Source organism: Salmo salar, chromosome 19 (genome assembly GCF_965601325.2).
Source record: "Salmo salar chromosome 19, fSalSal1, whole genome shotgun sequence".
Lineage (NCBI taxonomy): Eukaryota > Metazoa > Chordata > Actinopteri > Salmoniformes > Salmonidae > Salmo > Salmo salar.
In genome coordinates this window covers 73357501-73372054 of record NC_138309.1, presented here as the reverse complement: position 1 = coordinate 73372054, position 14554 = coordinate 73357501, and the positions used below count along the sequence as shown (strand labels likewise).

Sequence of the window (14554 nt, the reverse complement as noted above, 5' to 3'; positions counted from 1 at the left end):
AGTCTGGCTGCACAATCGATTGGCAAACGTACTGCAAATGGAGAAATCATGTGACTAAACTGAATAAAAAGAAGAAGAAACTACACTATGAAACAAAGATAAATTATATAATGATAGTAAAAAGCTTTGGACCACCTTAAATTAAATTATGGGCAAAAAGGCAAACTCGGCCCCATTATTCATTGAATCAGATTGCTCATTCATCACAAAACCCACTGATATTGCCAATTATTTAATGATTTTTTTTTATTGGCAAGATTAGCAAATTTAGGCATAACATGCCAGCAACAAATGCTGACACTACACATCCAAGTATATCTGACCAAATTATGAAAGAAAGCAATGTACTTTGAATTCCGTAACGTGAGTGTGGAAGAGGTGACATTTTTTGTTGTTGTCTATCAACAATGAAAAACCACCGGGGTCTGACAACTTGGATGGAAAATTACCCTCGGATAATAGCGGACGATATTACCACTCCTATTTGCCATATATTCAATTTAAGCCTACTAGAAAGTGTGTGCCCTCAGGCCTGGAGTGAAGCAAAAGTCATTTAGCTACCTAAGAATAGTAAAGCCCCCTTTACTGGCTCAAATAGCCAACCAATCAGCCTGTTACCAACCCTTAGTAAACCTTTGGAAAAAATAATTCAGGAAGATTCAGGAATTCCCCAGGGCAACTGTCTAGGCCACTTACTTTTTTTCAATCTTTACTAATGACATGCCACTGGCTTTGAGTAAAGCCAGTGTGTCTATGTATGCGGGTGACTCAACACTACACATGTCAGCTACTACAGCGACTGAAATTACTGCAACACTTAACAAAGAGCTGCAGTTAGTTTCAGAGTGGGCAGCAAGGAATAAGTTAGTCCTAAATATTTCTAAAACTAAAAGCATTGTATTTGGGACAAATCATTCACTAAACCTGAACAAAATTTTGTAATAAATAATGTGGAAATTGAGCAAGTTGAGGTGACTAAACTGCTTGGCTTAACCCTGGATTGTAAACTGTCCTGGTCAAAACATATTGATACAACAGTAGCTAAGATGGGGAGAAGTCGGTCCATAATAAAGCGCTGCTCTGCCTTCTTAACAACACTATCAACAAGGCAGGTCCTACAGGCCCTAGTTTTGTCGCAGCAGCACTACTGTTCAGTCATGTGGTCAGGTGCCACAAAGAGGGAACAGGGCAGCACGGTTGGACCTTAAAAGTACACAGGGAGCTAACATTAATGATATTTCATTATTATTATTTTTTTATTATTTAACCAGGCAAGCCAGTTAAGAACAAATTCTTATTTATAATGACGACCTAGGAACAGTGGGTTAATAGCCTCGTTCAGGGGCAGAATGACAGATTTGTACCTTGTCAACTTGGGGATTCGATCTAGCAACCTTTTGGTTACTGGCCCAATGCTCTAACCACTAGGCTACCTGCCGCCCCAAATATGCATGTCAATCTCTCCTGGCTCAAAGTGGAGGAGAAATGTTGAAGTGTTGACATGCTGAATGCACCAAGGTGTCTGTTTAAACTACTAGCACATAGCTCCGACACCCATGCATACCCCACAAGACATGCCACCAGAGGTCTCCACAATTCTGAAGCCCAGAACAGACTATGGGAGGCGCACAGTACTACATAGAGCCATGAATACATGGAACTCTATTCCACATCAGGTAACTGATGCAAGCAGTAGAATCAGATTTAAAAAACAGTTACAAATATACCTTAAGGAACAGACACACACAACGGTACAGTCACACGCATATGCACAAGCGCTAGCACACTCATTGTAATATTGTTGTATGGTGGTATTATACATTTTGTATTGTAGATATGTAGTGGTGTAATAATGTTATATGATGTTCTGTTTTATCTTTTGTTTCATATGTAATGTAAGTTCCTTTAATGTGATTGAACCCCAGGAAGAGTAGCTGCTGCCTTGGCAGGAACTAATGGACCCCAGGAAGAGTAGCTGCTGTCTTGGCAGGAACTAATGGACCCCAGGAAGAGTAGCTGCTGTCTTGGCAGGAACTAATGGACCCCAGGAAGAGTAGCTGCTGTCTTGGCAGGAACTAATGGACCCCAGGAAGAGTAGCTGCTGTCTTGGCAGGAACTAATGGACCCCAGATAGAGTAGCTGCTGTCTTGGCAGGAACTAATGGACCCCAGATAGAGTATCTGCTGTCTTGGCAGGAACTAATGGACCCCAGGAAGAGTAGCTGCTGCCTTGGCAGGAACTAATGGGGATACCTAATAAATACAAAATACCAAAAATGTCAAATGAGCCTGTCCCAAAAGCAAAAAGCTGCCATATGTATGCTCATCACTGCCCTGGGGATGACGCAATGCACACACTCTCTGTCTATATTCTTTTTCATTTCATTGTGCAACACAGTACTGAGAGGGGGGAGGGGGGGTAAAGGGAGAGCTAGCTAGGGAGGTGGACCTATTGATTGAGAGAGAGGGTGAGGTAAAGCACGAGAGAGAGAGAGAGATGTCCCCTATCTGGTTGCTGTCAGTATGACATGGTACAGTCCTCTGAAGGGCAGGGTCACTGGACTAGCGTGTGTGTGTGTGTCTATGGGTGTGTTGGTCCGCACATTCTGGGACAGCCGGCATTGGGCTCTTCATGAGAGTGAAGCATTGTGGGATTGTTACCGGCATTGGGCTCTTCATGAGAGTGAAGCATTGTGGGATTGTTACCGGCATTGGGCTCTTCATGAGAGTGAAGCATTGTGGGATTGTTATTGTGAGGTCACAAGGTGATGATGCAATCTCTGTATCAGGCGCCACACTTCCTGAATGGAACACTCTCTAAGAACAATTATATCGCGCACACACACACACACACACACACACACACACACACACACACACACACACACACACACACACACACACACACACACACACACACACACACACACACACACACACACACACACACACACGGTCAGAGGGGTTTTCTAGGAGTTTCCCTCAGACACATTTTATCGAGAGAAGAGGGAGGAGAAAGAGAGGGAGGAGAGTTATGAGAGAGACACAGGAAGGGTGGGACAGGGGAGAGAAGAGAGAGGAAAGGGAGAGAAAAAGAGGGAGGAGACAGATGCAGAGAAAGAAGGAGAGGGCAAAGGAGGAAGTGAGGGGCTACAGGCCAAACAGAGCCCCACCCAGGGATCCCCCCTGTCCCCCAGAGCCCCACCCAGGGATCCCCTTGTCCCCCAGAGCCAGATATCTACTGAGCCACTCCATCTGAATCAACATGACCTTGTCACAGTCACAGTCTGGGCCTGTATTCTTTAAGCGTCTCAGAGTAAGAGTGCTGGTCCACGTCCATATACTTATGATCTAAAGGACAAAACTGATCCCAGCAGAACTCCTACTCTAAGACGCTTTGAGAATATGGGTCTTGTTCCCCTACAAATTCTGCATTAAAGAAAAATCTGACTGTTTAAATTTAGAGCGTAATTCTGATACTCCCTCTTTCTTCCTCAAGTGGGGATAGAGGGATGTCTGTTGTCATGGAGATGCAGGGAGATTCTGTTTCTGTACCGTCAGCGTTACCCTCTAGACAGGGAACACATAGACACACAAAACACAAGTAATGGCTAGTGTTTAAATCAAATCAAATTGTATTTTTCACATGCTTTGTAAACACCAGGTGTAGACTAACAGTAAAATGCTTACTTTCAGGCCCTTCCCAACAATGTAGAGAGAAAGTAATAATAAATACACAATGAGTAATGATAACTTGGCTACATACACAGGGTACTAGTAAAGAGTGGATGTGCAGGGGTACGAGGTAGTTGAGGTAGATATGTACATATAACTAGGAATAGAGTGACTAGACAACAGGATAGATAATAGACAGTAGCAGCAGTGTAAGTGATGAGTCAAAAAAGTTAGTGCAAAAAGGGTCAATGCAGATAGTCCAAGTAGCTATTTGGTTGACTATTTAACTAACTATTTAGCAGTCTTATAGCTTGGGGGTAGAAGCTGTTCAGGATCCTGTTGGTTCCAGACTTGATGCATCGGTACCGCTTGCCATGCGGTAGCAGAGAGAACAGTCTATGACTTGAGTGGCTGGAGTATTCAACAATTTTTAGCGTCTTCCTCTGACACCACCTGGTATTGAAGTCCTGGATTGCAGAGAGATTGGCCCCAGTCATGTACTGGGCCTTACGCATTACCCTCTGCAGCGCCTTGCGGTCAGATGTCAAGCAGTTGCCATACCAAGTGGTGATGCAGCCAGTCAAGATGCTCTCAATGGTGCAGCTGTATAACTTTTTGAAGATCTGAGGGCCCATGCCAAATCTTTTCAGCCTTCTGAAGGGGAAGAGGCATTGTCATGCCCTCTTCACGACTCTGTTGGTGTGTGTGGACCATGATAGATCCTTAGTGATGTGGACACCGAAGAACTTGAAGCTCTTGACCTTTGTCTTGCAGACATTAAGGAAGATGTTGTTGCATCACACTGCCAGGTTCCTGACCTGGAACCACCCTAAAGGCTGTCTTATCATCGTCGGTGATGAGGCCTATCACCGTCGTGTCACCAGCATACTTAATGATGGTGTTGGAGTTGTGCACAGCCACGCAGTCATGGTTGAACAGGGCGTACAGGAGGGGACTAAGCATGCACCCCTGCAGGGCCACTGTGTCAAGGGTCAGCGTGGCGGATGTGTTGTTGCCTATCCTCACCACCTGGGGGTGGCCAGTCAGGAAGTCCAGGAACCAGTTGCAGAGGGACGTGTTCAGTCCCAGGGTCCTTAGCTTAGTGATGAGCTATGAAGGCACTATGGTGTTGAACACTGAGCTGTAGTCAATGAACAGCATTCTCATATAGGTGTTCCTCTTGTCCAGGTGGGAGAGGGCAGTGCAATAGAGATTGCGTCATCTGTGGATCTGTTGAGGCAGTATGCGAATTGGGGTGGGTCCAGGGTGTCTGGGATGATGTTGTTGATGTGAGCCATGACCAGCATTTCAAAGCATTTCATGGCTACAGATGTAAGTGCTACGGGGCGATAGCCATTTAGAAAAGTTACCTGCCGTTCTTGGGCACAGGGACTATGGTGGTCTGCTTGAAACATGTAGGTATTACAGACTGGGTCAGGGAGATGTTGAAAATGTCAGTGGAGACACTTGCCAGCTGAGTACGCATGCTCTGAGTACGCGTCCTGGTAATTTGTCTGGCACTGTAGCATTGTGAATGTTAACGTGTTTAAAGGTCTTGCTCAAATCAGCTACGGACAGCGTGATCACACAGTCGTCTGGAACAGCTGGTGCTCTCATGCACGGTTCAGTGTTGCTTGCCTCGAAGCGAGCATGGAAGGCATTTAGCTTGTCTGGTAGGCTTGCGTCATTGGGCAGCTCACGGCTGGGTTTCCCTTTGTAATCCGTATTTTTAAAATGTATTTATTTCACCTTTATTTAACTAGATAGAACAGTTGAGAACAAGTTCTCATTTATAACTGCGCCCTGGCCAAGATAAAGCGAAGCAGTGCGACACAAACAACACAGAGTTACACATGGGATAAACAAAGGTACAGTCAATAACACAATAGAAAAGTCTATATACAGTGTGTGCAAATGTAGTAAGATTAGGGAGGTAAGGCAATAAATAGGCCATAGTGGCAAAATAATTACAATTCAGCAATTAAGCACTGGAGTGATAGATGTGCAGAAGATGAATGTGCAAGTAGAGATACTGGAGTGCAAAGGAGCCAAAAAATAAATAACAATATGGGGATGAGGTAGTTTGGTGGGTTATTTACAGATGGGCTATGTACAGGTGCAATGATCGGTAAGCTGCTCTGACAGCTGATGCGACAGCTGATGCTTAAAGTTAATGAGGGAGATATAAGACTTCAGCTTCAGTGATTTTTGCAGTTCGTTCCAGTCATTGGCAGCAGAGAACTGGAAGGAAAGGCGGCCAAAGAGGAGTTGGCTTTGGGGATGACCAGTGAAATATACCTGCTGGAGCAAATACAATAGTTTGCACGTCCTGCCACATCTGACTAGCATAGTAGGATTAGATCTTAGTCCTGTATTGATGCTTTGCCTGTTTGATAGCTCGCCATAGGTTGTAGCAGGATTTCTTATAAGCGTCCGGATTAGTGTCCAGCTCCTTAAAAGCGGCAGCTTTAGCCTTTCGCTCAGTGCGGATGTTGCCTGTAATCCATGGCTTCTGGTTGGGTTATGTACGTACGGTCACTGTGGGGAATGAATTTGTCGATGAATTCCGAAACATATTATAGTCTGTGCTAGTGAAACATACAATTTACATACAGTATACAGTTTACGGACCATTTATATATTTTGAGTATCTTGATGGGCGTTGTGTAGGATTTATGTTTATCTATTGGAACGCCGTATCTTCGTGTGTGTCTGTGTGGGTGTGGGTGTGTGTCTGTGTGGGTGTGGGTGTGTGTCTGTGTGGGTGTGGGTGTGTTTGTGTGAGGAATGATGTGTGTGTTCCTGTGCAGATGTGGTTGCCAGGGGAGCAAGGACAGGACATGCTCTAATCACCACGGTGACCAGCAGCTGTAGGCTCTTCCTGGGCAGACCTTCCTCCTGTGTGTGTGTGTGTGTGTGTGTGTGTGTGTGTGTGTGTGTGTGTGTGTGTGTGTGTGTGTGTGTGTGTGTGTGTGTGTGTGTGTGTGTGGTGTGTGTGTGTGTGTGTGTGTGTGTGTGTGTGTGTGTTTAGACTCCTATGCGTTCCTCTCTCTGTCCATTTTCGAACTCAGTGGCCTGTGAATGCTTGGGTATGTGTTTCTCTCTGTCGTCGTTTGTGGATGTGTGTGTGTGATATGAGGACAATGCTGAAGATGCTTTTGCCTTGGATCAGACACAACCATATACGGGTAGGGCTCTGACAACACGCACACGCAAACACACACACACACACACGGTTAGCGTTTGCTTTCTCATACTGACTGTGTTAGTTTCCCAAGCAATCAGTGTCTCTTTCTTTGGGTGAGGGCAAACATTCTTATTCTCTGTTAAGACAAAGGCGTGTGTGTGTGTGTGTGTGTGTGTGTGTGTGTGTGTGTGTGTGTGTGTGTGTGTGTGTGTGTGTGTGTGTGTGTGTGTGTGTGTGTGTGTGTGTGTGTGGGGGGGGGGGGGGGGGATAATTACGAGGCTTGCTCTGACCTAAGAAGCGCTGCTGGCAACAGATGAAGCGGTGAGATTTCTCTAACGAGAGAGCCCAAGAGTGACCGAGGGAGACAGAGAGAGACAGAGAGAGAGAGAGAGAGACAGACAGAGAGAGAGAGAGAGAGAGACAGACAGACAGAGAGAGAGAGAGAGAGACAGACAAGAGAGAGAGAGAGAGACAGACAGACAGAGAGAGAGAGAGACAGACAGACAGACAGACAGACAGACAGACAGACAGACAGACAGACAGACAGACAGACAGACAGACAGACAGACAGACAGACAGACAGACAGACAGACAGACAGACAGACAGACAGACAGACAGACAGACAGACAGACAGACAGACAGAGAGAGAGAGAGAGATCAGACTGACAAGACTAAGAACAATAGAGCCAGTGTAGATCACTGCACTGTGGGGTTCCCCCTCTTCTCTTTCTTTCTCTTGCTCTCGCTCTCTACCTCTCTGTCTCTCTCTCTCTCTGTCACTCTCACTCAGTCTATTTCTTTATCACACTCTCTCTGTGTCTTTTCTCGCTCTCTGTCCTGCTGTATAACTTGTGTGTTAAATTCTGTGTTCCATTTCTTGCACAGATCTGTGAATAGTAGGTGCATTGAACATGGTGGAGTCTCCACTCAGTCAGAATAGTAGGTGCATTGAACATGGTGGAGTCTCCACTCAGTCAGAATAGAAGGTGTATTGAACGTGGTGGAGTCTCCACTCAGTCAGAATAGAAGGTGTATTGAACGTGGTGGAGTCTCCACTCAGTCAGAATAGAAGGTGTTATTGAACGTGGTGGAGTCTCCACTCAGTCAGAATAGAAGGTGTATTGAACGTGGTGGAGTCTCCACTCAGTCAGAATAGAAGGTGTATTGAACGTGGTGGAGTCTCCACTCAGTCAGAATAGAAGGTGTATTGAACATGGTGGAGTCTCCACTCAGTCAGAATAGAAGGTGTATTGAACATGGTGGAGTCTCCACTCAGTCAGAATAGAAGGTGTATTGAACATGGTGGAGTCTCCACTCAGTCAGAATAGAAGGTGTATTGAACATGGTGGAGTCTCCACTCAGTCAGAATAGAAGGTGTATTGAACATGGTGGAGTCTCCACTCAGTCAGAATAGAAGGTGTATTGAACATGGTGGAGTCTCCACTCAGTCAGAATAGAAGGTGTATTGAACATGGTGGAGTCTCCACTCAGTCAGAATAGAAGGTGTATTGAACATGGTGGAGTCTCCACTCAGTCAGAATAGAAGGTGTATTGAACATGGTGGAGTCTCCACTCAGTCAGAATAGAAGGTGTATTGAACATGGTGGAGTCTCCACTCAGTCAGAATAGAAGGTGTATTGAACATGGTGGAGTCTCCACTCAGTCAGAATAGAAGGTGTATTGAACATGGTGGAGTCTCCACTCAGTCAGAATAGAAGGTGTATTGAACATGGTGGAGTCTCCACTCAGTCAGAATAGAAGGTGTATTGAACATGGTGGAGTCTCCACTCAGTCAGAATAGAAGGTGTATTGAACATGGTGGAGTCTCCACTCAGTCAGAATAGAAGGTGTATTGAACATGGTGGAGTCTCCACTCAGTCAGAATAGAAGGGGGCCAAGCAGGCAGAGATTGAATTCTAATTCAGATAAATTCAGTTCCTGAATACATTTTGCTGCCTTATCCTCTCTCTACTCCTCATCATCAATACTTAATAATCTCTCTCACTTTCTCGCCACCTTTCTGATTGGTTGTAAGTTAACCTATCGCTGTCTGTAGAGTGCCTCATGACCAGTTACCAAGGACAGTGTGTGTGTTATGAGACGGTGTCCTAAGGCCTAGCCTAGCGGATGTGTTATGTTCTGCTAACCTAGGCCCAAGTATGCGCATCAATCAGCCCTCTGTGTGGGTGTGAGTGTGTTTGTGTGTGTGTGTCCTCGCTTGTATGTACACTGTTAGTTTGGTTGCATAAGTGGTTTAGGGACACAGATTTCCTGGAATTCCTCTCTCACAATCCATGGAAGCCACTGCCACACATAGAGCCTAATACACGCATGCACGTATGAACGCACATACACAGACACATGCACACACAAAGACACACGCACCCATGAAGGTTTAATACAGAAAGACCAGCTCCAGAGCTGTTAATGCTCTAGTACTTTTGTAGTACTATTGTAGTAATATTGTAGTACTACTTATCAGTCTATTCTTCTACACACTGTATTCAGTACAGTAATGTATTTAGTATCTTCGCTAGTCTCACTGTTCAAGGGAAGAAAGTGTGGTTTAGAACTATTAGGTTAGACTGTCTCAGACTGAGCTGTTTAGTTGTAGAGATTTGTCCCCCCAGAGGAACCTCGACTCATTGTTCTTGTTGTGTGGGGACAATTAGTGAGGTTGCACTCATGGGGAAGGTGATAGGCCTTGCACAACAGCTGTCTGTAATCCCATCTACGCTCTCATATTCTGAGACACGTGTGTGTGCATTCTTTGCGGTACGTGGTAGTCAGGCATTGGTCCGCGTGTGTGTGTGTGTGTGTGTGTGTGTGTGTGTGTGTGTGTGTGTGTGTGTGTGTGTGTGTGTGTGTGTGTGTGTGTGTGTGTGTGTGTGTGTGTGTGTGTTTCATGGGAATCTCCAGATCACATGATGGAAGCTAAGGGTAGGAGGTTACAGAGGGGTTTAGGGGGGATCCCAGTTTGGATCTCTGGTGTTCCCCCTGACTGAGTCACACACACACACACACACCTCCCTCACATACACTTCAACATGCTCCCTCTTCTTCACTCTTATTTTCACCCACTCTACCTCTCTCTTACATACACACACATCCAGTGCATAGCTGTCCGAAGGACCGTGTGTGATTAGGTATGACTGAGGCCAAAGCAGTGTGTGTGTCTCTCGGTGTTCTGACTAGCAGACTCAAGGCCCTAGGATGTCTACTGATCCAAAACTTTACCGGAGACCTTAACAGGAACTGCACCGGAAACTTTACCGGGAAGGAGCGGGACTGGGATTTGTTTACCAGGGCAGGATGCGGGTGTTCCGAAACCCAGGGGGCTGTAAGTACAGGACTGTGTGTGCGGGTACAGTAATGCTATCCTGGAGTGTGTGTCAGGTTACCACTATCTGTCCTAAAGCTGACAAGGACTAAAACTTGCCTCTGTACTATGTGTGTATATGTGTGTTAGTGTCTGTGTGTGGCTTTCAGAATTGGCTGTAGATTATTCCATGGAAGATAGAGAACAGTCCAGCTAAAATTGTTATTTTGTGTTTGTGATGCTGCTGTTCTCTGTGTAGTTCTTTCTCTCTGATCTCGTCTACAGGCCTCTGTTCCTTACAATGATGCTTGATTAGATCTCATCACTTCATTAGTTGAATTAATGTCATTAAATGAATAGGCCCATGCAGCCACAGTGGGATTGAGTTATCGTGATCTGGGAAGGCTGTAATAGACTTTCTCTTCAGTTTAACCACGCGCGCGCACACACACACACACACACACACACACACACACACACACACACACACACACACACACACACACACACACACACACACTTTGTGGTGGTATTAAACAGTAATGGTGTGGTGTGTGTGTGTGTGTGTGTGTGTGTGTGTGTGTGTGTGTGTGTGTGTGTGTGTGTGTGTGTGTGTGTGTGTGTGTGTGTGTGTGTGTGTGTGTGTGTGTGTGTGTTGAGCGCTCCTAGTGGCCGGTGATTGTATTGCAGGAAAACTAAAATCACCTTTGCAACTAGAGGCGAAAAAACTCTAGATCACCTTTACTCCACACACAGAAACACATAAAAAACTCTAGATCACCTTTACTCCACACACAGAAACACATAAAAAACTCTAGATCACCTTTACTCCACACACAGAAACACATAAAAAACTGTAGATCACCTTTACTCCACACACAGAAACACATAAAAAACTCTAGATCACCTTTACTCCACACACAGAAACACATAAAAAACTCTAGATCACCTTTACTCCACACACAGAAACACATAAAAAACTCTAGATCACCTTTACTCCACACACAGAAACACATAAAAAACTCTCGATCACCTTTACTTCACACACAGAAACACATAAAAAACTCTAGATCACCTTTACTCCACACACAGAAACACATAAAAAACTCTAGATCACCTTTACTCCACACACAGAAACACATAAAAAACTCTAGATCACCTTTACTCCACACACAGAAACACATAAAAAACTCTAGATCACCTTTACTCCACACACAGAAACTCATAAAAAACTCTAGATCACCTTTACTCCACACACAGAAACACATAAAAAACTCTAGATCACCTTTACTCCACACACAGAAACTCATAAAAAACTCTAGATCACCTTTACTCCACACATAGAAACACATAAAAAACTCTAGATCACCTTTACTCCACACACAGAAACACATAAAAAACTCTCCCTCGCCCTCCATTTGGAAAATCTGACCATAACTATCTTCTTGATTCCTGCTTACAAGCAAAAATTCAAACAGGAAGTACCAGTGACACGTTCAATAGGGAAGTGGTCAGATGAAGCGGATGCTAAGCTACAGTACTGTTTAGCTAGCACAGACTGGAATATGTTTCGGGATTCATCCGATGGCATTGAGGAGTTTACCAAATCAGTCACCGGCTTCATTAATAAGTGCATCGACGTCGTTGTCCCCACTGTGACCGTACGTACATATCTCAACCAGAAGCCATGGATTACAGGCAACATCCACACTGAGCTAAAGGCTGGAGCTGCCGCTTTCAAGGAGCGGGACACTAATCCGGACGCTTATAAGAAATCCTGCTATGCCCTCCAATGAACCATCAAACAGGCAAAGCGTCAATACAGGACCAAGATCGACTCCTACTACACCGGCTCTGAAGCTCGTTGGATGTGGCAGGGCATGCAAACTATCACAGATTACAAATCAAATTGTATTTGTCACATGCGCCAAATACAACAGGTGTAGACCTTATCGTGAAATGCTTACTTACAAGCCCTTAACCAACACTGCAGTTCAAGAAATAGAGTTAAGAAAGTAATTTTTTTAATAAAAAGTAACGAGGCTAAATACAGGGGGAACCGGTACTGAGTCAATCTGCGGGGGCACAGGTTAGTCGAGGTAAATTGTACATGTAAGTAGGGGTAAAGTGACTATGCATAGATGATAAACATTGAGTAGCAGCAGTGTAAAAACACTGCAGGGTTGGTCCTGGTCGATCCCTGGATGGGAGACCAGATGCTGCTAGAAGTGATATTGGAGGGCCAGTAGGAGGCACTCTTTCCTCTTGTCCCCCCAAAAAATCTGTATATCCCAATGCCCCAGGGCAGTGATTGGGGACATTGCCCTGTGTAGGGTGCAGTCTTTCGGGTGGGATGTTAAACGGGTGTCCTGACTCTCTGTGGTCACTAAAGATCCAAGGCACTTATCGTAAGAGTAGGGGTGTTAACCCTGTGTCCTGGCTAAATCCCCAATGAGAATATGTTCTCAGTCAACTTACCTGGTAAATTAATACAAAAATGTAAAAGCACTACATATGCTCACACACCAAATGCATATTGACGCCACAGACACATTTTGTTGACACACTTTCACACTCTTCACATACATTGCTGCTACTCTGTTTATTAAATATCCTGATTGCCTAGTCACTTTTACCCCTACCTACATGTACACATTACCTCAACTACCTCTAACTCTGCACATTGACTCAGTACCAGTACTCCTTGTATATAGTCTCATTATTGTTATTTTATTGTGTTACAATTTCCTTTTTTTATTTAGTAAATGTTTCTTTGTTTTTAACTCTGCATTGTTGGAAAAGGGCTCGTAAGTAAGCATTTCATGGTAAAGTCTACACCTGTTGTATTCGGTGCATGTGACAAATAAAATTTGATTTGATTTGAGCTGTACATTTTTATCCTGTGATTAAGAGGTGCTACATGAGCAACCTGTCGCCTCTCTCTGATCCTCCATCTGCGTTGTGATTCACACTCACTCACTCACTCACTCACTCACTCACTCACTCACTCACTCACTCACTCACTCACTCACTCACTCACTCACTCACTCACTCACTCACTCACTCACTCACTCACTCACTCACTCACTCACTCACTCACTCACTCACTCACTCACTCACACACACACAGACACACACACACACTTCAAACAGACGGAAATATCTCAACCCAGTGTGTGTCCAGACCTCCGTGTGTCCAACTGAAACTCCCCTACTACACATCCAGGTGGTACTGATGCTCATCACGTAAACATAGCTACACTAGCATGATATATATCTATGTTCAGTATATGACAAGGTCTACACGTAAACATAGCCGCACTAGCATGATATATATCTATGTTCAGTATATGACAAGGTCTACACGTAAACATAGCTACACTAGCATGATATATATCTATGTTCAGTATATGACAAGGTCTACACGTAAACATAGCTGCTCTAGCATGATATATATCTACGTTCAGAATATGACTAGGTCTACATGGAAGTCCATAAGGGTGCTATAATGTACATGCTATATACACTGAGTGCACAAAACATTAGGAAAACCTGCTCGATCCATGGCATAGATTGACCAGGTGAATCCAGGTGAAATCTCTGATCCCATATTGATGTCACTTGTTAAATCCACTTCAATCAGTGTAGATGAAGGGGAGGAGACAGGATAAAAAATATTTTTAAGCCTTGAGACAATTCAGACATGGATTGGGTATGTGTGCCATTCAGAGGGTGAGTGCTTTCGATATCCTTGTAGAGTTCATGCCCCGACGAATTGAGGCTGTTCTGAGGGCAAAAGGCGGTGCAACTCAATATTAGGAAGCTGTTCCTAATGTTTTGTACTCTAGATGTAGGCAATAATGTACATAATGTATGTTGAAAATGCTCATATGAGTGTTATATATGTTCATATGAGTGTTATATATGTTCATATGAGCTATATATGAGCTCCATCTTGTTAGTGAGGTCTGGTGATGTGTACAAATCTGCATACATAAGTGTGAAATTCCATATTTGGGCTTTGATGACATGAGCTGTGAAACAGGAGGGGGTGGAGTGGAGTTGGAGGGAAAGGGATAGGTGGAGAGTGATATCACATCTCTTTCCTACTGTTGGTGTGTCACTCTTGGTGTGTCAAAAGCCTGAGAGAGATGAAGAGGAGCTAGAATGAGTGATGGGGAGGGAGAGGACACACACACACACACACACACACACACACACACACACACACACACACACACACACACACACACACACACACACACACACACACACACACACACACACACACACACACACACACACACACACACACAGTGAGAAGTCTTTAGTCACTGGGAGGTATCAGGAGGATTGGGGGTGGCACCATGGCA

The 14554-nt window shown here is 44.5% G+C and overlaps 1 protein-coding gene across 4 annotated transcripts in view; it reads left to right on the top strand.

The window, feature by feature from the left end:
* LOC106579471 (ribosomal protein S6 kinase alpha-3) overlaps nucleotides 1–14554 on the top strand; it is a 32508-nt gene that overhangs the window by 5528 nt on the left and 12426 nt on the right. The window contains exon 1 of one of the 4 annotated variants that reach the window (XM_014159408.3): nucleotides 9823–10202. The exons of 2 other annotated variants lie outside the window; for them this stretch is intronic. In XM_014159408.3, coding sequence (XP_014014883.1) covers nucleotides 10011–10202 — 192 coding nt within the window. In that variant the 5' untranslated portion in view covers nucleotides 9823–10010. Of the gene's footprint in view, nucleotides 1–9822; nucleotides 10203–14554 lie in introns of those variants that run through there. One more of the 4 variants, XM_014159407.3, reaches the window with a different exon arrangement.